The following is a 24,443-nucleotide window of genomic DNA, read 5'->3' as shown; positions in this document are numbered from 1 at the left end:
TGTGAATGAGAAACCTGGGCACAGCAGTAAGTGCTCATAATCCTAGGACTAGGGAGGCAGAGGCAAGAGTATCCCTGGCACTTGCTGGCTAGCCACTCCAGCTAAACCAGGGAGCTCTGGATTCAGCCAAAGACACTGTCTAAAAAAAGAGCTATTGAAGAAGGTACCTGACATGGATATCTGTCCTACACATGCACCCACCCACACGTGTGCACATACACAAAACACACAAACACACACAATCTTCAGAAGTGAATTTAATGGAAATAATAACATCATTCTTGTCTACAGTATTTCACAAAGTAATTGGGGCTCATAGCCACTGACTTTACAGCAACGTTTTACAGTCTTACTTTTAAAAAAAAAATAGGTTTTTAGTTAAATTTCTATGGAGGCAAATAATAGAGAATTTGAACTCTCAATTTATTTTTAGAGGCATGTTTTTAAAGCAATGGATTTATTAATTCAATCTTAGATTTCTTTTATGGCATCCCTGTGTCTAACCCAGTCGTTCTGTACTTAGGGTAGCAATTTACTTCAGGCTTTTATGTAAGTCCTAGCAAGATCTGCCCATTCATCCAATCACTACAGTAAGCTATGATTAATTCACTCCAGCATTGATTTTTAAGGTCAAAGAAAAAGCCTCCTTCCAGGAGGAAAAAAATGCATTAAGGGATTATAGACTACAACTGCCAGGACAAAGATATTTACCCATATAATTTATTGTAATTTTCTGTTTTACGCGGACTATCATCCTCTCTATATTTCATGGAAATCTCATATTTTATAACTTAATGGCAGACCAAATCATTTAGTGATCACCATTAAGCCAGTCTTGAGTCAGTGAACTAGAAAGCTATTTTCATTTGTGTAATCTTTAGCCATTTACTACTTTACTAATGAGGAAATGCAAGCCTAGAAAAGTCAGATGGCCTAGCTGTCCAGCATCATTGATCTGAAAGGAGGAATATCTAGAAACCATCTTACCCTTTTACTTCGGTCCTTTGTTCCACACGGTTATAGGCCTTGCTGTGGTGGTGTTAGCTGAAGTGTGGACCAGATACTGGCCCTTCACATATGTTAGCCCTTAGAATCTTCACAAAAATCTTCAGGGACAAGTATTATTATCATCCTAATTTTATAGTCAAGAAAGTAAAGTCATGTTATATTACTTAGCCAAGGTCATTCACTTAACAGCTGAGCTGGGTTAATATTTCCAATGAAAATGAAAAGCTCCAAACTATGACGTGTATATACAAACCATTACTTAAGAAGGTGATACTGAAATGTTCTTTCTCACGTTGGCCGTTCTCTACTGTTTTTCTTAGAACAAATGGTAATTAACTCATAGTAGAATTGCTGGATCATGTGACAGTTTTATTTATTTATTTTTGAGGAATCCTCATGGCTATGCAAATTTACATTTCCACCAATAACATATGAGCCCTTTTCTCAGCATCCTCACTAGCATTTGTTGAGAATATATTTTTAAACTGGAAGTGAAAGGTAAGAGCCAGAGATGTTAAAAAGAACAAATGGAGGGGGAGGGCATTTTAAGCACAGATAAAGACAGGATAATGAGTTAAAAGTGAGGAAGGGAAGGGTCTAGAAGAACTGTGAAAAGGGACATGTTACCCACAGTCCTCTGCAACAACAGCAGAGACATGCAACCTGGAGTTTTCCTCCTTGATGTCTTGAGCCAACAGCCAGCCTTCCTAATAGTTTGGTTTTCTCATACTTACCATGGAGAAGAAGAGGCTAGGAAATTATCTATCCTAGCTTCCAGACACCTCTTGTCTATGTTCCCAAGTTTGTAAAAGAAACAACACTACAGGTTAAATCACATATTGACCTTCACACAGTGATAGTGGGAGACTTCAGTACCCCATTGTCACCAACAAACAGGTCATCCAAACAAAAACAAAACAGAGAAATACTGGAGTAAACAAACATTATAAAATAAATGAACCTAACAGATATTTACAGGACATTCCATGCAAACACAAAAGTATGTGCCTTCTTTTCTGCACCTCATGGAACTTTTTCCAACATATTTGGACACAGAGCAAGTCTCAACAGATTTAAGAAAATTGAAATAACTCCCAGCATCCTATCAGAACACCACAAATTCAAGCTAGGTATCAACAACAGAAAGTTTACAAACTCTTGTAAACTGAACTACTCTCTACTGACTGAAAACTTTGTCAAGACAGAAATAAAGAAAAAATTTAAAGACTTTAAAGAATTCAATGAAAATGAATACCCAGCATACTCAGACATACGGAACCTAATGAGAGCAGTGCTAAGAGGAAAGTTCACGGCATTAAGTGCCTATAAAAAATAATGGGTTTCCTGTAATAAATTATAGGTTGGGTAGCAGTGGCATGTGCCTTTTATCCCAGCACTTGGGAGGCAGAGCCAGGCGGATCTCTGTGAGTTCGAGGCCAGCCTGGTCTACAGAGCGAGATCCAGGACAGGCACCAAAACTACACAGAGAAACCCTGTCTCGAAAAACCAATAATAATAATAATAATAATAATTATTATTATTATTATTATTATTATTATTATTATTGGTATTGGTAAAATCTCATACTGGCAGCTTAATGGCTCTCGAAAAAGGAAGTAATCATACCCAAGAAAAGTAGATTGCAAGAAATAAGCAAACTGAGGGCTGAAGTCAATAAAACAGAAACAAAGAGAATAATACAAAGAATCAATGAAACAAAGAGTTAAGTTCTTTGAGAAAATCAATGGGATAAACAAACCATTATCCAAACTAATGAAAAGGGAGAGAAAGAATATTCAAATTAACAAAATCAGAAATGAAAAGGGAGATATAACAACAGGCACTGAGAAAATTCAGAGAATCATAAGAACATAATTTAAAAATCCATACTCCATCAAATTGGAAAATCTAAATGAAATAGATAATTTTCTTGGTAGGTAACATTTACCAAAGTTAAACCAAGATCAAATAAACCATTTAAATGTACCTATAGCTCCTAGTGAAATAGAGGCAGTCCTTGAAAGTCTAATGAAAGAAAGTCCAGGGCCAGATGGTTTTAGGTCAGAATTCTACCAGACTTTGAAAGAACAATTAAAGCCAATATGCCTCAAATTATTCCAAAAAATAGAAACAGAAAGAACATTCTTTATGAAGCCATAGTTACCCAGATACCCAAACCATATAAAGACTCAACAAAGAGAGAGAATTACAGACCAATTTCCCCTATGAACATAGATGCAAAAATACTCAGTAAAGTACTTACAAACCGAATCCAAGAACACATCAAAAAGATCATACATAGCCAGGCGGTGGTGGCGCATGCCTTTAATCCCAGCACTCAGGAGGCAGAGGCAGGCGGATCTCTGTGAGTTCGAGGCCAGCCTGGTCTCCAAAGCGAGTTCCAGGAAAGGTGCAAAGCTACACAGAGAAACCCTGTCTCGAAAAACCCAAAAAAAAAAAAAAAAAAAAAAAAAAAAAGAGCATACACCATGACTAAATAGGCTTCATTACAGAAATGCAGGGATGGTTCAATATGTGAAAATCAGTAAAAGTAATCTACTATAAAAACAAACCACACACACACAAAAAAAAAAACCCACATGATCATCTCATTAGATGCAAAACAGGCCTTCATTAAAAATGTCCCAGAGAGATTAAGGATACAAGGGACATACCTAAAAATAATAAAGGCATCTTTACAGCAAGCCTATAACCAACATCAAATTAAATGGAGAGAAACTCAAAGAAATTCCGCCAAAACCAGGAACAAGGCAAGTTTGTCTAGTTCCCCTACATCTATTCAATATAGTACTTGGAGATTTTTTTAGTTCTAACAATAAGACAACTGAAAGATATCAAGGGGATACACATTGGAAAGGTAGAAATTAAAGTATTGTTAATTGTGGATGATATGATAGTATACATAAGTGAACCTAAAAATCCCCCCAGGGAGCTCCTACAGCTGATAAACATTTTCAGTGAAGTAGCTGGATACAAAATCAACTCCAAAAAGAAAATAAATGAGTAGCCCTCCTACAAATGGCAAATGGACTGAGAAAGAAATCAGTGAAACCACACCCTTCACAATAGCCTCAAATAATACAAAATATCTTGGGGTAACTCTAACTAAGCAACTGAAAGACTTGTATGATAAAAAGTTCAAGTCTTTGAAAAAAGAAATTGAAGAAGATTTCAGAAAATGGAAAGCTCTCCTGTGCTTATGGATTGGTAAGACTGATACAGCAAAAGTGGCCATCCTACCAAAAGCAATCTACAGATTCAATGCAATCCCCATCAAAATTCCAACATAATCCTTTACAGACCTTAAAAAGACAATATTCAACTACATATGGAAAAACAAAAAACCCAGTATAACAATCCTAAAGAATAAAAGAACTGCTGGAGGTATCACCATATCTGATTTCAAATTGTACTAAAGAACTATAGTAATAAAAACAGCATGGCATTGGCATTAAAAACAGACACGTTAATCAATGGAATTAAATTGAAGACCCAGACATAAATCCAAACACATATGGACACCTGATATTTAATGAAAAAGCTAGAAATACACACTGGAAAAAAAAAAAAGACAGCATCTTCAACAAAGGGTGCTGGCCGAACTGGATGATTGCATGTAGAAGAATCCAAATAGATCCATACTTATCTTCCTGCACAAAACTCAACTCCAAAGGGATCAAAGACCCCCTCATAAAACCAGACACAGTGAACTTGATAGAAAATAAAGTGGGGACTAGCCTTGAAACATTGGCACAGGAGACAACTTCCTAAACAGAACACCAATAATGCAGGCACTAAGATCAGCAGTTTATAAATGGGACCTCATGAAACTGAAAAGCTTCTGTAAGTCAAAGGACACCGTCAACTGGACAAAGTGGCAGCCTACAGAATGGGAAAAGATTTTTACAAACTCCACACCTGACAGAGGGCTGATATCCAAAACATATAAAGAACTCAAGAAACTATATATACAAGAACAAAACAAAACAAAACAAATAATCCAATTTAAAAATTGACTACAGATATAAACAATGAATTCTCAATAAAAGACTCTCAAATGGCTGAGAAACATTTAAAGAAATGTTCAACATCCTTAGCCATCAGGGAAATCCAAATCAAAACTACTTTGAGATTTCATCTTATACCTGTCGGAATGGCTAAGATCCGACACAGTGACAGCTCCTGCTGGCAAGGGTGTGAGCGAGGGGAACATCCCTCTGTTGTTGGAGTGCAAACTTGTACAGCGTCTATGGAAATCAATATGGCAGGTTTGCAGAAAACTGGGAATTGATTTATCTATCCCAAGATTCAGCTATAACCAAAGACAGTTGCTCAACCATGTTCACTGCAGCTTTATTCATAATATCCAGAAACTGGAAGCCACCTAGATGTCCCTCAACTTAAGAATGAATAAAGAAAATGTTGCATGTTTACACAATGGACTCAGCTGTTAAAAACAGTGGCATCATGAAATTCACAGGCAAATGGGTGTAACTAGAAAAAAAATCATCCTGAGTGAGATAAGTCAGACTGAGGAGACATAAATGGTATGTCTTCACTGAGAAGTGAGTATTAGCCATTAAGTAAATGATAACCAATTGCAGTACTGAAAGGACCAGGCAGATGCCCTAACAGGCTGCTCAGTCTTCTCTCAGAGATCAGGCCTCAATTTCAGTTTCCTGAGACTTGAGCAAGCAGTTTCTGGGAGGGCCATGAACAAATGACATAGTCCTTGCAGTAGCTCCCTTTCTACACGTACTCTGACTGCTCAAGGTTCAGTCAATTGTTTACCGTCTAGAACCCCTCACCAACTTAGAGCTATGTGCATGGGTAAATGTGAATGTGCTAGGCTAGCCAGCCTCCATGGCAGCTCAAGGACAGAGCCTGGGACTTGTCCAGGCCTGCCCCAAAATGATAACTGTAACCCCCAGCCAATAAATTCAAAGGTTACACACCCTCACCCAATCATATGATGCAAAGGCTGGTACCACCCTGCTTGTGGTTTTTCCCTTTAAAAACCCTTCACTCTGAGAGCTCAGGGCCGTCATCCTGTGTCTGAGTGTTTGACATGGACCAAGACCAGCCTTGCTTGTAATCAATAAACTGCACTATTTTGCATTGGATATCAGCTCTGTGGTGGTCTTGCTTGGGGGTCTTGCTACATGGGCACAACAGTACCTAGACTCAGAGAGTTTAGGTAAAGAGGAGGGGTCCAGGGAAGACATATTGATCTATTTGGAAAGAAGAACAGAATCAATTTTAAGAGTGGAATGTAGGGTGAGGACAGGTGTGGGTTGGCATGGGTGGATCAGCTGGGGTGGGGAGATAAGATGGAGTGAGGCAATGTGAGGAGAAACAGCTGGAATTGGGGGGATATGGGGCAGTGTGGAAACCTAATGCAGTGGAAACGTCCTTGAATCTATGAAGGTGATCTTAGTCAGGACTCCTAGTAATAATGGAGGATACTGAGTCTCAACTGGCCATCCCTTGTAGCCAGGCAAGGCTTCCAGTGGTGAGCTGGGGTTGCATTCAATTGAGTTGTTGGGCAAGGGGGTCCCATGGAAATCCTGAAACAACCCAGGCTGGTGCTGAGACAAAGACTTTATAACACAGCACCACTTCCTGCTCACTCTGCTTCCTGAACACAGATGCCAGCCTCCTGTCCTACACCAGGCCTTCCTGGCTTATTGCCATGTTTTCCCTCCCACGACAGACTATATCCCTCTGGAAGCATCAACCAAAACCGACCTTTTCTCTCTGAAGTTGCTTCTGTCATGGTGTTTTATCATAGCAATGGGAAAGGGACTGAAACACGCATTTGGTGTGCTTGGTGTTCAGGGAACTCCTTGAGGAGTGCTCTCAGGATCAGTGCTTTCAAGGGGATGAGCAAAGGAAGAGGAGCAGAAGGAGATACTGGTCTGTGTTAAAGATGTTACAGAGCCTCACTGTAGCAGAGCTCAGGAGCGGGCAGACACGTCGTAGTTTCCGTAAACAAAGCAAGTGTCCAGGACTCTGTTTTGCCTATCACCATCCACTTATTAACTGTGGGGTGGCTTTTGGGGGGGGGGCATTTACTTGGAAAGGCAGCTTTCTTTAGATAATGAAAATTCATGAAAAATAGCTGAGCCGTGAGCTACATGGTTTGCTAAAATAAAGGATAGGTATGATTTTCAGAACTCTTTCGATGGTCTTATTTCAACATTGTGGACTTTGTGAAATGATAATATTATATTGTTTTAATAGATGTGGCATTGTCTTACGAGTTTTACTGAAAAGTATTCATAGAGTACCCATTCCACACCCATGACTATTCTGAGAACTGTAGACAGAGCAATACAAAGGGAGACTTATCATGCACTTCCTCTCTCCCCTTTCTTAGTAAAGGCCACACTGCCAACCAGCAGGCATTTTCCTAGACTGCCAAGAGAAACACAAATTCTCAACAGGTCTTCTTCCTCCCTTTTAAAAAATTAGTACATTTGATTATGTTCTTTGACAATTTCATATGTGTACACAATATGCTCTGACTCCTTCCTCCCCTCCCGTCTTTTATCACCCTCCCATCCCTATCACCCCCCTCCTCCATACCTATCCTTTTCCCAAGTTCATGACTTTGGTCTTGTTCTGTGACCCACAGTTTAACCAAGACCATCTGTGTGACCGTTGGATTGGAACTATTTACAGGGGCCTGCTGAGGTCATCAGCAGGTATACAACTAAAGGCAATGACTCCCTCATCTCTCTGAATTGCTCAGTAGCAAATACTTCAGCAGGGAGGGTGGGGCCCCTTGGACTCCTCCTCCTCCCATGCCTGACTGTTGGAGAACCTATTCTCATAGTGACCCAGTGCATTCCGCCTCCCCTTTTACCTTTCATCCACTCAACTTGGCTATGCCCCCCATTCATCTTTTTTTAATTGTCATAAACTATTTTAATGACAAAGAGTTCATGTTATCTCAAGGGGGAAACCATAAAAATAATATTTACAATTATCACTTATGTTTTATTTAATGAATCTTTCTTTATTTTATAATTTAATTTAATTTTACATATCAGCCACGGATTCCCCTGTCCTCCCTCCTCCAGGCCCCCCTCCCCCCAGGCCACACCCCATTTCCATCTCCTCCAGGGCAAGGACTCCCCTGGGGATTCAGCTCAGCCTGGTAGATTCAGTCAAGGCAGGTCCAGTCCCCTCCTCCCTGGGGCCTATGCAGGGACACTTTGCCTATTCACCTTTAAAATGTTTCTTTATGCTCAAACAATATTACATAATGCTGATGGTGAGGAGAGGGGGAGATCCTGAACCTGTACTAATTCCCACGTGAAGAAGAGAAGCTGTACTCGGTGGCCTGGACTTGAAAGGTCTCTGTGCACCAAACTTGCCTCTCCATAGTTTTGTTTGGCATCCAGCTACTGTTCAGGGAGAGCAGCTTAGACACAGAGTGCATCTGCCTTGAACTTCAATGTTCCCAAGCGTCGGCTCTTCCTATTTCCTATGCCCAGAATAACTCACCTCCCAGTCTCTTCCAGGATGACTTCTGTAGTATAAGGCCAAGTTCAGATTCCAAAGTTCAGATGATTCTGGCCATTCCCTCCCTGGACCTTTCCTCGTTTCTTCTGTAAATCCTGTGCTGCCTGTCCACTCAGATATAACTTTCGCTTTGTTTGTTTGTTTCATTTTTCTGATGCACGTGGCTGCTCTTTTCCCCCACCAGAATGGCAAGTTTCTTGAGAATAGAGACCATGATTTTTCCATTATATTTAAAATGACCTAGAGATGTGTGTCTGAAAGGTCACAACAAATGTTTTTTAGTTAACTGAATCTTTGAGTGTCATGTTTTCAAACATACTGGGAAGGGCTCAAAAAGGATAACACTTTGCTTTCTTATAATTTATGTGAACCGGTTAAAAATAAAAATCCAGTTGTATTTGAGTTAATCACTGTAGAAACCACAAAAACAAGTTTACCCCTTGTTCTCTTCCCTCATCTCAGAGTGTCCTCCTCTAGCTGAGGGTGTTTAGACAGACCGTTTAAAAACTTTGTCCAAACACAGTCCTGGCTTGCCTCTCTAGCAGAAATGAATGTGTGCTCCAGCTCTGCTTTGTAAATAATTGCATTCGCCTCTGAAGTTCAAGGTTTCTCTTCCCGTCGTGGAACTGGCTGCTTCTGTTCCCTTTTCATATGCAGCAGGCTGGAATACAAGGCAGAAGAAATGTTGTGTGTGGTTTGGGATTTGGTGAGCAGAGAGGATAATAGGAAAGATTGATATGGCTTCATAAAAGAGTTATTTTTAAGTACAGAGAATGCCTGTCCCCTTGCTGAAAGGGCCTTTAGAAAATATTACCAGGATAGACAAACCGTGGAGGCCATTCCCATCACCTGGGATAGCTGTTCTGGTCTGTAGGCTGTTGCTGCCACCTGCTGCAGAAAAACAGCCATGGAGGGGCTGTTGCTCGGGTCTTGCCACTTGAAGGTATCAGATACAACTCAATTTGTATGCCATGGGCACCTGAAATTTGTCTTCCCTGGGAGTCTAGATGAAGCCCCAAAGGAAAATTAGTAAAATCCTGTCTTCAGGCCACAGAAGTTCCTAGGTATTAGAATCATGAACCAGGAGTCCAAAACAAAATGAAACAAACCAACCAACAAAACTAGCTAGAGGAGGCAGATTTGTCCAAAAGCCACTAATAAGTACCTCTCCTAAACCACCCCAGGGAGAGGCAGGGCTTCTCTTAAAAGTGATCCTGTAGCTCTTGAAGACCACACTGTCTTGTTTTAATGGGACATCCTCTCACCCTCTTTTTAAAGTTTCTTTTTGTTGTTGTTGTTGTTGTTTATTTTATTTTATTTTACAATACTATTCAGTTCTACATAACAGGCACAGATTCCCTTGTTCTCCCCCTTCCTGCCCCCCTCCCCTTTCCCCCAGCCCACCCCTCATTCCCATCTCCTCCAGAGCAAGGCCTCCCCCAAGGACTGAGATCAACCTGATAGACTCAGTCCAGGCAGGTCCAGTCCCCTCCTCCCAGATTGAGCCAAGCGTCCCTGCATAAGTCCCAGGTTTCAAACAGCTAACTCATGCAATGAGCCCAGGACCTGGTACCACTGCCTAGATGCCTCCCAAACAGATCAAGCCAATCAACTGTCTCACCTATTCAGAGGGCCTGATCCAGTTGGGGGCCCCTCAGCCTTTGGTTCATAGTTCAAGTGTTTCCATTCGTTTGGCTATTTGTCCCTGTGCTTTATCCAACCTTGGTTTCATCAGTTCTCGCTCATATAAACCCTCCTCTTTCTTGCTAATTAGAATCCCGGCGCTCCACCGGGGGCCTAGCCATGGATGTCTGCATCCAGATTCCTCAGTCCTTGGATGGGGTTTCTGGCACAACTATTAGGGTGTTTGGCCATCCCATCACCAGAGTAGGTCAGTCCCAGCTCATTTTAGTGAAATAAGAGATGTCTAAATACACCAAGTGAGAATTCAGTAAATTCGGATTTTGATGACAAATGGAGTGAGAAGTGCCAAGTTCTCCAAGTATATTATCTGTCCTCATCTAACAGAGATACTGACTCTCAGATGGAATATTTATAACACATCTCCTGGCTTGTTTTATTTTGTCTCATCTTTGATTTATCAGAATTCCCAACTATGACAAAGAAAGGTACCCTGAGCAGTTACATCACTTCCTGTCTTCCCTTCAAGCATCTGAGCTCCTAATCCTCCCTGAAAAAAATCATCATGACCATATTACTTAACATACCCACTGATACACTATGTAGTTCTTATGGTTTGGGGCTTAGCCAGATAAAGCTCTTATACCATCATCTAAAAGGACACCTGGCCATCACAATGAGGGATTTTCCCATCTGGCCTCCAACCTATCAAGACAAGGGATGGAAAAGACACTCACTTCTCCCCTCCCCAGAAATGTGGATTTCCCTACAAGAAACTAGACAATGAATTCAGTCGGATAGCTGACATTACTCCCTGTTATTCTTCAGAGTTTAATAAAATCAAATATGTTAACCATTGTTTTTTCACCCTGGGGCAATTTTAGAAAGAAAATATATTTTAAGATTGGGCTGAAACACTATTATGAGAGGCCAAAAGCTCATGTTTGCTAAATGACTTTGTATTCTTGAAAGGAAATGTATAAAAAGCACACAGGGACTGCTCTGCACGATTTCCTTTGTTTGGATTTTAGAAGCAGTTTGACTGACATCGAGACTGAAGGAGAGAATCTTGGGATATGAAAAAGTCTTTTAGAGGTGAGACACAAGGTTTCCGAGAACAGTTTCTGCATTGTTCTTATGAAGGTTACACTGAACCACACTACTTTCCTGTCTGCATTTCATTTCCTGGGGACTTGCCAAGCGATCAACAGCCCCAGCCCTGTGGTAGAGTTGGGGTTTTTGAGCACGAATAGGGTGGCTGGAGTTTGCTTAGCTACAGACATCAGTTGACTCAGGTGATCATTACAGAAATGTTGGTGTGAGCTCTTCGAGAGACAATGGGGAGAAAATGGACATTCTGTGCTGTTTACTCCATCATCCAGATACAGTTTTTCAAGGGTAAGACTTCCAGTCAATTCTGTCCTTTCAGATGGCTCCTTTGAGATGCCTCATGACTGCTGCAAGAGTCGATCACTAAAGGGCAAACTCTCGATAAGGTTGTCAGTGATGTATGTGACAGCTACGGGAAAGATGCTAGAGTCTAGACAGGATTCCTCATGAGCACTAAAACCAAAGGAGGAATGGATGGTTTGTGCCTTTGCTCTGGTCTCTCCTCGCCATTTTTCCTCTTCAAAGAGTCTTGAGTAACTGAAAAATTGTGGGTCTTGGAAAGGAAATGCTCCTGGACCATCCTAAAGACAACTCCAGAAAACTAAAAACATCTGCAATTGTGTCCATGGTCAGAAAGTCTTGCTCAGCTTTTAATCCTGTCTCAAGCATTTCTTTTTTCTTCAAATTAACAAGTATTTCTCCTCCTTAATACCAATGTTGTTAGTGGATGGAGGAATGCTGTCTTAATCACATACAAGGAGTGCCTTAGAAAGCCAAGCGGAGTCCTTATGGCCATGGGAACCAGAACCTAAAAGGCCTGTTTCAAAATCGAAGGATGAAAACTTAGTTCTGAATACCACAGTAAAGATTATTTTTGAAAGCCTGAGTGTCTTAAGAATTAACTGTGTATGGTTCTGAAGATTGTAAGAGTTTTTGAATCAGGGAAATTGGAATTGGTGATCGAGATAGGCTCAGAGGTATTGAAGGATCCCTCCCAGGGAGTTACACTCAGATATGCAGACCTCTGCCTACCCAAACTTTATGTATGCACAAATAATTCCTCTACATCGAGTGCCTTTGAGGTCTTGTTTCTCGTCAGCAGCTTGTCACCTTTTTATCCTTTCCTTTGTAGCTCTGGGGGACTTGTCACAATAATGTATAACTTCTGTAATGGGAAATTCTGAAATGGGGACCAGCATTGCTGAGGACATATCAAAGGCTTGATGCTGAACACATTTTTAGTGGTCTGTACCATGCAGTCGGGTTGCTGATGGGAGATAGAATCTTCCTTTGTGTCGAGCATTTCATGAGCTAGGTAGAGATGATGCCCTAGGGTACCTCTCCCTGAGGTATCTCCTCTTTTCTCCTTGGGAGACTTAACTGCGTGGAGATGAAGCTCCCTTCATCCTCAGAGAGAATGTCAGGGCTCTTACTCTACTCAGCCAGGCTGAATGTAGGAGGCAGTTTGGAGTTATGAAGTTAATGTTAAAGGAAAAATACAGATGTGATTAATTTCAAAGAGAATTCATGTCCCTTAAGGGAGTGATCTCTAAATGATCTACTTCATTGCTCGGTGCTTTGCTTTCCTTTTTGATAAGGTGGCATAACAATATCACTCTTAGGAAGCATGAAGATTAAAATGTTAGCATATATAAAAAACCTCTTGTAAACACATTGTATTTTGAAAGAAAAGTAACTTTATTATAAAGAACTTACAAATAAAGTTTGAAAAAATAACTACTATACTTAGACTAATTATTACAGATGTTGACCCAGAAAGGTCAACTATATTTATATGTATTAACCGTTTCATGCCAAGTTTGCCAGGATACTTAATTAAGCTTAATTTATATGGCTGAAAAGGGTAGCTCAGCAATTAAGAGCACTTTCTGCTCTTATAGAGGACCTAAGTTTCATTCCTAGTATGTACACCTGGCAACTGACAACCAGCTGATATTCCAGTTCTAGAAGGATCTACGGGGATCTGCACTCACATTGCACACAGACACATACTCATGCATATAATTAAAAAATAATAAGTCTTCCAATATGCTCAATTTTATTCATGTCAGAGACCTTCAGTTACTTTTTGGGCAGATGAAAAAAATAGGAATCTGCAGGTGTCTATAGTTCTTCTGTTCATCGTAAATCACAAGGGGCCTTCCACACCTAGGGCAGCCAGGAAGGAATTTCAGTTGCTCTCTCCTATCAGTGAACTTAACAGGGTTTTTAAGAGTCACTCTATACTATGTATGCTTACTAAAAATTATTTTTAAAGACTACACACACACACACACACACACACACACACACACACACACCTAAAGGAGAACTCCAGGTGAATGATGCAAACTATTCACATCTTTCCTTTTCAGGAGTATGGGAAGACATATTCAATGCAGGAGAAGACATATATGCTCCACCCAATTCTGATGTCAACTTGAGCTGCCAAACAAAGGAGAATGACTTCTTGGTACAGATGCAGTGGTCCAAGGTTACTGATCAATCTGACCCAATTGCTGTTTATCATCCCCAGTATGGCTTATACTGTTCCCTGGGCCATGCCTGTGAGTCACAGGTGACTTTCGAAGAAACTCTGGAGAATGTAACAAAATGGACTCTGTACTTAAGGAATATCTCTACCACCTTCAGCGGAAAGTACGAGTGCAGCTTTACTCTGTACCCGGAAGGCATCCAGACTAGAGTCTACAACCTCGTTGTGGCACCTCGTGAGTATAATCTGTACAAGAAAGGATGCCTCTCAGTTCATGTGGCTTTCACTCACGTAGCAAATACACAAAGACAACAACCATATTCTAGATTTGGTGTTGGACGTACAGAGACTTAGCAGAAAGAAGTACTGTCTGATAAGGGAAGTAGCAACCGATCAAGCAATGCCACAGATAAGTGAGAAGTTGCAACAGCAGTGAGTGTTAATAAGCAGAAGTACAGCAGGTAAAAGAGAGCATGGCGAATCCAGGGAAATGGTTGCCGAGAAAGGAAGACCTAAACTGAAGTCTAAGGAGTGAGTAGTCAGTCCTTAATGCAATTTAGAGGAGGTGGGGGTTGTGAGTGACCTAGAAGTGAGGTGGGGGCAGCCATGGGAAATGTTTCGCAAGGTTTAAGGAAATGGGAATATGCAAGTGGGACTACAGTGTGTCGATTCATAGATAAGGCTAGGGACACAGTGAGAACCAGATCATGCCAGACCTGGTTGGCTGTGTTCAAACCAATGAAATCTATAGAAGAATCATAAAAAGAAATGGAATTTTTTCCAGCAAGAGGTTAGGATGACATTTGTAGTCTGACATGTTATATATAAAAAAATGATCCTGACTTCAGTATGAAAATGGCTTTAATGTGGACAAAGAAGAGTTGATGGGAATAGATTAGAAGACCATTTCCAGCTATCGAGAAGAGATACAGTGGTAGTCTGATAGATACGGAAGGAAAGTCATGCATTTTACATACTGAGTATAAGACATACATGACTTGATCATAGAGTGGATGTAAGACAAGGGCATCTGGATGAAGAAGGAAGGAATTTTGAGGGTGACATTGGACTTCTGGTATGCACACCTGCATGGTAGTGCCAGTTGCTGGGATAAAAGATGAAGGAGGTTGAGTGGCTTTGTGAGTGAATTTACAAAAGTGAATGTGGATGTTTACTATAGATAAATGGGCCATAGAGGCTCCTGAACATGCAGCATTCAGACTGGACAGACTTCCAGGGCCTGTGCTGGTGATGGAGCCCTGAATTGAAGCTCTAGGTTCATTCGGGCTAGAAATGAATCTGACCTGGGGCCTGTCTCGTAAGTTCTCTGAGCCTGTTTTGGACATTATCATGATAATACCTGCCCTACATCACCTGGTTCTAAGGTAAAATGATTTCTATTTCTGCTAATGGGAACAGATAAAAATAAAATTCAGCAAATGGAAAGTGCACTGGAAATTGAATGTTTTAAACTCAAGGGGTAAATAGCCTGGTAATAGGAGAAAAGAACAACAAAAGCTACCTCAGGAAAGCCTTGCTGAAGGAGGCATGCGGCTGCCCTGATACACACCAGGTATGGATCTCTCAGCTCCTCTCCATGTCTGACTCTTGCTGCTCCTAAACAATGAAGTTTGGATAATCTCTGTGTAAAGTTGGAGTCCATCAAACGGAATGAAATACAACTTCTGATCAGCTGACAGTGGGACAGGTGGAGTGTGGTTAAAATACAGGGAGACAGAAGCTCAGAGCAACGCTTAGCTGTGGGTTCTTTGGATTCTGGGAGTCAACAGTGCACTGGATGTGCCACTTGCTGTAGACATCACCATTCCCACTGTACAATCATTTCAGGTTACTAGGCTTTGGGTTTCTGACAGAACAAATGTAGATGTTTACAGTTCTTCCTTCATGGGTACTATTATCTTGATAATTCAATAAGGCAATCTGTGTAAAGCACTTGCTATAGTTCCTACTGAAAGGTAGGAGCTGTACTACAGAGATAGTTCAGCACTTAAGACTACTTGTTGCTCTTGCAGAGGACCTAGGTTCAGTTCCCAGCATCCCATGATATGGGGGAATCTGATGCCTTCTTCTGACCTCTTCAGGCACCAGGCACACATATGTACATGAAGGCAAAATATTCATATGAATAAAATAAATAAATATTAAAATAAGGTAGGGTTATTGCAAATAGCTAGTGTTAATAGTCATAATGATAATACAGGGAAGGACTTTATTTCTCAATTCTTATTTAAAAGGAACTTCTTTTTCTGTTTAGAGTGGTCTGATTTGGGATCCAATGAGGTATTCTGAGACATTAACATGAGCACACCTAGACTTTGGCTTTAGACACAGCTTTGGTACATTGTGCCAACCCCAGTAGATTATCCTATCGCATCTCTGAGGACCTGATCAATACTCCATTGAGAAATGGCAATGTGGTTGTATCTTCCACTGATGGCATACAAAACTACCACTATTTATTTATCCTCTGGAGAACTGGGGTACACTCTGTAAAACCGAGGATATTCTATGGTTCCAATGAAGGCAATAATGGAAAAGAGATACTCAGAAATGAGTGAGGTTGCCTTTAAGAAAAATATATTTCTTAAAAGAAAAGGTAATACGAGGTAGTTATGTTTGTAGCTACTGAAAACTGTAAATAGATGGAGAATCAGACTGAACTTATGTTTTCTGTGGTTGGAAAATTTCTGGTCTTCTTTCTGAGCTTTGCTGTTGATCCTCTGAATCCGATGGAAAACAATGGCCTAGTGATAAAGAAAGGGTGTTAGGATTGTGTATTCGCTACAGGGTCACAATTTATGAAAAAGCAAACAAGCAAAGAAGAAAGTCCTACGTAATGGTGACAGAAGCATAGGCTTACTATGGAGCGAAGGAGAGAGAGTTTAACCCAGAGGTGGTGCCTGCTGTCTGGCAACATGGCCCAGTCCCCATCCAACAGTATGCCATCTTTCCACCTTGCATTCTCGTGATCTTTCCTGACTTTTACTCCTGTTCATATCAGGTTCCCTGTTAAGCTTCTGCAACACATTCATGCTACCAAGCCAGGTGCATCAGCAAGGCGGACCCTTGAATGCAAACACTTAGGAAGGACATACAGAAGCACAAACCGAAGTGATACAGGAGTCCAAGCAAGGCGAGGCCAAAGCTCAGAGGTGGCTGGGTTAATTACCACTTCCTGTTTCCTCTTTCTTGGCAGCTGAGTCATTCTTCCCACTCTGTTTGCAAAACCATGATTGTCTAGTTTCATGTCCCCTGAGGGCTCAACAAAGAAAGGCAGCTAGCTGTTCCCTTTTCATAGTATTTTGTTGCTGTGTGTCTTAGGGTGCAGAAGCTGTGGCTAGGAATGGAAATGCAATGAATAATTAATTTGGTGTCTGCTTTAGCTTCATTTCATTTTGATACATCTCTCCCTAAGTGAGGAGTCTTTGAATTATTTGAAGAAGTATAGTTCCCTGAGTTAGTCCTTGGTTTATAAAAATCTACATTTCAGAAATCTGAATGCCACTTCAGAGTCTAGCTTTTTTTTTTTTTAGCATATGAAAAATTGTGGTTATTGGGATGAATTGTAAAGACCTGGTTTAAATTCCCAAATTACAACCAAAGCCCGGGGATTGTTAATGTTGTCCAAAGAAACAGAGTGAAGAACTGGAAAGAGATGGAGTAGCAATAGCTGGGTTGGTGGTGCCGCTCAGTGTCTCAGCATCTGCCAGCTCCGGGAGGCTCTGAGTTCTACCAACAGCAACGCAAGAAAAAGGAGGAATGATGAGGGCCATGAATAGTCACATTCTAATCGTGAAAGTATAATGCTGAACAATCGTGGTTGCTCGCACAAGATCAAACCAATCAACATTCCAACATGGATGGGGAGGGCCGTGCTAGCTCCCACTCTTAGCTGAGAAGCTATTAACAGGTGATGGCTTCTAAGAGAGGAAGAGTAGGTTTTCTTTAAGATTCTGGGCCTTGGTAGGTAGATCATGTTTCAGTGAATGGTCCCACACCTATAAGTATATATGAGCAACACAAATTGGACTCTGGGTTAGAAAAATAATCTAGAAGAGGGCACAAACTTGAGAGAGGAAGTGGATCTGGTTGGTGTGGGGAATGAGAATGTATGCAGTCATTAACCAAGATTTGGAGCAAACAGACTCTACACAGGCTCTGCGGTGCAGGAACTGACTGTGTCGACCATGGGGATTCTAAAAAGAGTTATGACTAGAGCAAAAAAAAAAAAAAAAAAAAAAAAGATGCAGTTAAAGCAACTGAAAGCAAGGCTAGTGAACCAGATTACTGTAGTCAAGAACCTTAGATACTAACTGGGGCTGTTTTGCTTAATACTTTTCATTTTGCATTGCAAAAATGGAATGTTTTATTAGTTTGTTTCAACTATGTTCTAGGAAATGAATTGAGGAAAAGCAGAAAGGATAGTTGGAAGTTCAACCAAGTCAGAAAATAATATAATAGAAGAAACACAGAGGAGACATGCTGGTAACTCTGAGTAGGGTGATCGAGATTGATGGAGAGCAATGTCCAGACCAAAACCATGCTTAAGTAGGTTCTCCATAGGATCTGGTGCTGTGCTGCACATGTGGAATTTGAAACTCAAAACATTGCCAAGCAATGATGATTTGGTTTTCAGAATGGAACTTACTCACTATGTTAAGGGATGCTGGGACCTGACCAGATTGTACAGAGATCGTTCAGGTTATATTTTGTATGTTTAACTTGGGCAGGAAGTTGAGAAAAATTGCATGTACACCATTGGCTATGCTGCCCCTCAGCTAGCACAGATGCTTAAGTAAAAATAACCATTTTAGTAAGTTTTCTGAGCATGGAAATTTCTAGTCATGAAAGAAACCATCTAGGCAGAGAAATCAAATGAGAAAACCAACATGGTCCTTCAACTCAGAACACCGTGATGAGTGGAGAGCTATGTCTCCACAGGACAGGGAAGAGTAGATAAAAGGCAAGAGGAAGAGAAGAGAATCGGGTCACAGAAGCCTAGAAAGATAATTGCATAAAAGCAGCAGCCATCAATTCTGATGCTTCTGGGAAGACAAATGGTTATTGGATTGTATTTAGGAGCATGAAAGGTATTGACCACTTAGCAGGAGCTTGTGTTGGTGGCATTATGGAACAGAAAAGAAATCAGATGGGAGGAAGAGTAAGGAGTGGGGGGGGGGCAGGGAAGTGGGGAGCAGTAGGAGGCAGGGGAGTGGGGATCAGGGAGTGGGGGTCAGGGGAATGGGGAGCAGGGAGTGGGAGGCAGGGGAGTGGGGGGCAGGGGAATGGGGACAGTAAGTATGGACACAGCTTGTGGCAACCGATCCATAGGAAAGGAAGGAGTGGGAGTGTTTGGACGAAGCTTTGTGTTGAGGTTGTGGTATGGTGTGACAAGGCATCTGGACAGGATGTGCTTCAAAAGAGTTAACTAGACCACAAGCGGGCAAAATCAATCAACTGATTTCTGAGAAGATGGGGGCACCGAGTCCCAGAATAGGTAGTAAAACTATTCAGAGTAGGGGGAAGTCTTATCAAGTTTGTAATGGCACACATTAATTACACGTAAGTACAGATTTCATTGTGACACTTTACACACACATCTAATATATTTTGATCTTATTCCCCCATGTTACCTTCTCTTGTCTCCCTCCCACTCCTGCTAATAGCCTTCTCTTCCCACCTAGTCCCCCTCTCCCTTCATGTCTTAACAAAACACTTTCAGGTTATCATAGGCAGGAAGGGAAACAAGATGATTGCTTTTGATAAGGGCAATGTTGCCCAATATTTTAATAGTTCTCATCAGTTAATCAATTCCCCTCCGAAAGTCTAAGAAGGTCCAAATAAGACAAACACAGAGACATCTACCGAGACAATAATCATACAATGCTGAAAGTCAAAGAGGAAGAAAAGTCATAAAAGTAGCAATGAAAACAAGTAAAACATAGAACCAAAAAAGAAAAAGCAAACTCATTGATAAAAAAATAAAATAAATAAATAAGTAAGTAAATCAAAAACACCTTTCATCAAAAAACGCCAAGGATCAGAAGACTTGCCCCAAATACTAAGATTAATAACAGTCTACCAAGCATTTCTACATCTAGTGAAATTACCCATTCAATATGTAAAAACCGTAAGAAGATTTGCCTTCTTAAGTGCTAGGGTTTGAGTGGTCCCTCCTTAACTAACACTAAAATTTCATCCCTAAATTTGTATGTTGATGGTACACACAGAGATGAGCACTAGGGCCAGATAAAGTCACTAGAGTTGGGCTCTCAAGCCGGCATCCTTCACAAGAGATCTAGGCTGCCTCCTTCAGTGTCCTCCACCCACAAATGTGTGCTTTTGCAGTCAGTCTAGAACATGTGGACATCTTACCTTGGCCCTCAGGACTCTCGTTTCCAGGTGATCTACACTAAATGTCTAGCTGGACTCCCACCAGCTTGGTTCGTGTGTGCTGCTTTATTACAACACCACAGGCTGGCCAATGAAAGTGAACATTGTTCTCTCACATTTCTGGCTAAAATCAAGTCCCCAGTGTGTGTCAATGGCCTCTGGGTAGGAGAAAAGTTGCAGAGTTTTGCAGGTGGCTCTATGCTGCTAAAGTATTTCTCCAGCACCAAGGTAGCAGGAGACAGAATAAATAAGCTGTAGATGAGAAGGGTGAAGATTCCTAATGTCTTGATTTAGGCGATAGCAGTTTTACAAGAAAAAGATGATTCTTAATTTGATGTTGCCCTTCATCAGTGTCCAGGGATATGAAATGGTCATATTCAGCATCTTACCCAGCTTTGTACTTATCTTTTTTTTTCAGTTCTTTGCACCAGGGTATCTCTTTGTAACAGCCCTAGCTATCCTGGAACACACTTTGTAGACCAGGCTGGCCTCAAACTCAGAGAACCGCCTGCCTCTGCCTATTGATGTGTGCCACCATGCCTGGCTATTTGTCTTTTTTTTTTTTTTTTTTTTTTTTTAGCCTACCTCTTTGTTCCCTATAAGCCAGTCTTTCCTTCCTACCTCTCCATTTTCTGTCCCTCTATTTTTTAAACATATATTCATGAGTATCCACTTCCTTATAACAAGTATTACCAGAGCCGAATGTGAATAGCCAAGACTCACTGTAAGCCTTTATGAGGATGACTATCTGGTCTGTGTGTTCTATTGGTGGGAAATGCTGGTAAAACAATTGAGTCTTGATGGGACCCTAAAAATACCTGGCATTTTTTATATTAAAAGGTTAATTTTCTTGGATTTAAGATCTATAGGTCACATATTCTTTATTTGGGTATATTAAATATACTCCATCAATATTTCCTATCATAGAATTGCTGCCCAAATCCTGCTAACAGTAGTCTCATTTTATTCCTCTAGAGCTGATTTTGTTAAATACTTTCATAAAACTCTAATTTATAGTGTCCATCCTAAGTCAGTTTTCTTAAAAATATGCTAGTCATTTTTTATTTAAGAAAAATTTATAAATTATGATTTTTAGCATTTGTGCTATTCCATGCTTCTTTGATTTTTCCCCTTCAAAGTCTTCTGTTTTACACACACACACATACACACACACACACACACACACATACTTTTTCTTTGTATTTACCATGTTATCTGACTACCTTATTTTTAACACTATTTATTTAAATATTTCCCTCATTTGACTTTTTAAATTTCTCTCAATACACTAGCTTTTGTGCACATATAGTTTCAGTTTTGTTCTGGTTTCATCTCATTCTTAGAATGATTTTTGGAAATGATTTTCTGAATGGCGTCACCTATTTTCCACAAGTCTTCTTTTCTTCAATGAGCTCATGTATCAGCCTTCACGGGTTTTGTGCAGTTTATATAATTTCCATTCATATTGAAGTTGTAGCTTCTATGTATGTGTGGATCTATTGCTACTCTGCTTTCCTTGTCGTATGAATGCTATTTTATTCTCTGGTCTTGTCCTCACTGTAGCTTTCCAGCTCATTCTACTCCATTCATTTTCCTATTGCTTGAGCTTAAGTGTGTTTTTATTCTTACCATGGAAGGCTTGCCAGGCTGGCTCCTTCTGTAGACTTTGTCATGTCTAGAGCCCCCGATCTGCTCTTTTTAGGTAAACACTATTCTGTGGGACTGCTGCAATGCACTTCCTTCCCTTTTGTCTCCCACTTTTATCTGAATTTCCTCTTTGATTTCTCATATCGGATCTATGTCACTTAATATAGATTCTTTCCCCGGGGGTTTCTTCACGGCATTGGGAACATCCCACAAACCTTCATCTGTCCCAGGATGGGGGAATTTTTCTGTTCCCCAAGAAGAACCTGGTGATCTGGGGCCCACAGACCCCCTTCTCCAACCCTGCTGCTCTTCTCAGATTAACCTGCTGTCTCTACAGAGACCACCCACTGTGGGAGTGGACTTTCCTGGTTCCAAAGCCCGCGAGAAGCACGATCCATTTTCCTGTTTTCTTTCTGCACAGTTGCTACTACTGTGGTCTAGTATTTTTGCCACCGTCTACTAATGGGGACATGTCATAGTTTAATGCTGTTGTAGATACTTTCTAGGTGATTTTAATTTACCTTCTCTGTTTGCCTGAAGGATTTCGGCTATACTTAAAAAGTTATGCCCAGAATCTGAGCAAATTTCAAAAGTAGAGCTGAGTGTGATGATATACACCTGTAAGGCAGGAGAGTTGGGATGAATGTGAAGCCAGCTTGGGTTATGTAGCAAACACCAAGCTACTCAGAGCTATATAGCAAGATCAAAAAGTCAAATAATAAATAAAAGATAATAACAAAATATAGTAACTGTATATTTGGGTAATGTTCATTAAAATATTATTAACATATGTATTCATTCTGTGAGCACATAGATATTAATAGATTACTATGTTTAAACTATATTTAATCAAAACAATTAAAGTAATTTTTGAAATAAAATTAAAAAGTGATATGCAACGTGTTAGAATTTTGATGGTGTTATACAAATAACTCCATTTGGAAATATTATGGTGGTTAAATTTCTTTAACATTAATAGACAGTGGTCTTCTAAAAAATATATAGGTTTAGAGTAATATAGATGACCCTCCATATCTGTGGGTTCCATAACTACAACTTCAGATAAGGAAGATTTGGAAACAAATTGCATGTATACTGAACACGTACATTTTCTTTGCCCTACCCCTAAAATCATAACATAGAACTTTACATCTGTTGTAAGTTTTCTAGGGGACACTTGAGTCATATGAAACTGAGGGTTTTCTCCTGAGACCAAAGTCCTGCAGACAGAAGAGATAAAAGGTTTCTAGAGCAGTGAAGGATTCTGTTTAGTGTAAGTGAATGTCACTATATGCACTTGTCGGAACCCAGAGGACACATCACGTAAACCTCACAGCATGCTGGGGGCTTTGAGAGGCAATGACTTGTGAATGGAGGTTCATTCATGATGGCAGATGGACTACTCTTTTGTGACATGCTCACAGCAGAGGAAGCCGTGTGTGTAAAGGTAAGAACTCAATGTACATGGCAACTGTCAGTATTTTCTGCTCACTTGTACTGCGAACCTTCAGCTGCTGTGAGAGAAAAAAAAAAGTCCTAATAAATTCTAAAATGCAATTAGAAACTAGGCTATAAGACTTCATATTCTTTCTAAGGAGGGCCTGAAGACGGAGGGACCTATTTAGGTTAAAGCAGAAGAGCATGCCAAATTCAAAGTTGGACTGCCAAACAGTTTCTCTGTGAGTTTTCAGTGACGAGCAATTCCCCCAAGCTTTTCCTGGCCCAATGTTGCCATTTAAACAGTGTGGACTACAGTGGGGTTCTGCCTCGTTACTTCATAGGTGTCTTGAAGATAGATGAAGCTCTTTTCTAAACTGTTTTGGTCTCTTTGATCAAGTGTACTTTTATATGCCAAGATCCATGCATCTTCCCTTTATTTATGTGTGTGCTTTATTCCAGACACACAAGATGAACGCAACCGTACAATAGAAACAGAGGCAAATCGGACTCTGAAAATACCATGCTTTCAAAATGCCTCCTCAGAAACTTCACCTGGCCTCACCTTTTCATGGTTGGTGGTAAGCATTGCCCTTTTCAGTGAATAACTGTAATGATCTTTAAATATTAATGAGGTGAAATGAATAGCAAGCAATAACAGAGAAATACTTGATGAGGCACAGGCATTATGCCAGTGGCCGGGGGCGGAAGGAAAGGGCACTCAGGTGTCTTCTAACTAGGCAGGCAGCGATGCGTGCAGTGGGACTCTGAAATTGGCTCCTAGAGGTTGATTTCTGTTTCAAACTACCAACCAGACCAAGCCTGCGGAGAGAACACAGTGTGATGCTGCCCTGGGGAGGAGTCACATACAGAGGCCCTGAGTCACAAATATTTGTTTTACAAAGAACATTTTAGAGATAGAGACTCTCTTCCCCGGAACCTGCATTGCTACAATTTGGCATTGCTCTAATCAAGAAACGCAAAACCTGATGCTTACGGAATCTAAGTAGAAAAGGCTGGAGAGCTAGCTCAGCAGTTAAGAGTGCTTGCTGCTCTATCAGTGGACACTAAAAGGCACACAAGAGATCCAGTGCTCCCCTTCTGACCTCCAAAGGTGCCTGCCCACACCCATGCAGACACA

General features: G+C 40.7%; 1 protein-coding gene across 2 annotated transcripts in view; it reads left to right on the top strand.

Moving 5' to 3' along the window:
- The first annotated feature begins 11,428 nt into the window (after positions 1-11,428).
- Positions 11,429-24,443, top strand: part of Cd96 (CD96 molecule) — a 77,910-nt gene continuing 64,895 nt past the window's right edge. The window contains exons 1-3 of one of the 2 annotated variants that reach the window (XM_006975808.4): positions 11,429-11,598; positions 13,686-14,039; positions 23,765-23,883. In XM_006975808.4, coding sequence (XP_006975870.1) covers positions 11,538-11,598; positions 13,686-14,039; positions 23,765-23,883 — 534 coding nt within the window. In that variant the 5' untranslated portion in view covers positions 11,429-11,537. The remainder of the gene's footprint in view (positions 11,599-13,685; positions 14,040-23,764; positions 23,884-24,443) is intronic. The other variant, XM_076548920.1, reaches the window with a different exon arrangement.

This window comes from Peromyscus maniculatus, chromosome 12, assembly GCF_049852395.1.
Source record: "Peromyscus maniculatus bairdii isolate BWxNUB_F1_BW_parent chromosome 12, HU_Pman_BW_mat_3.1, whole genome shotgun sequence".
NCBI classification, from domain to species: Eukaryota; Metazoa; Chordata; class Mammalia; order Rodentia; family Cricetidae; genus Peromyscus; species Peromyscus maniculatus.
This window is presented reverse-complemented; position numbering and strand designations above follow the sequence as displayed.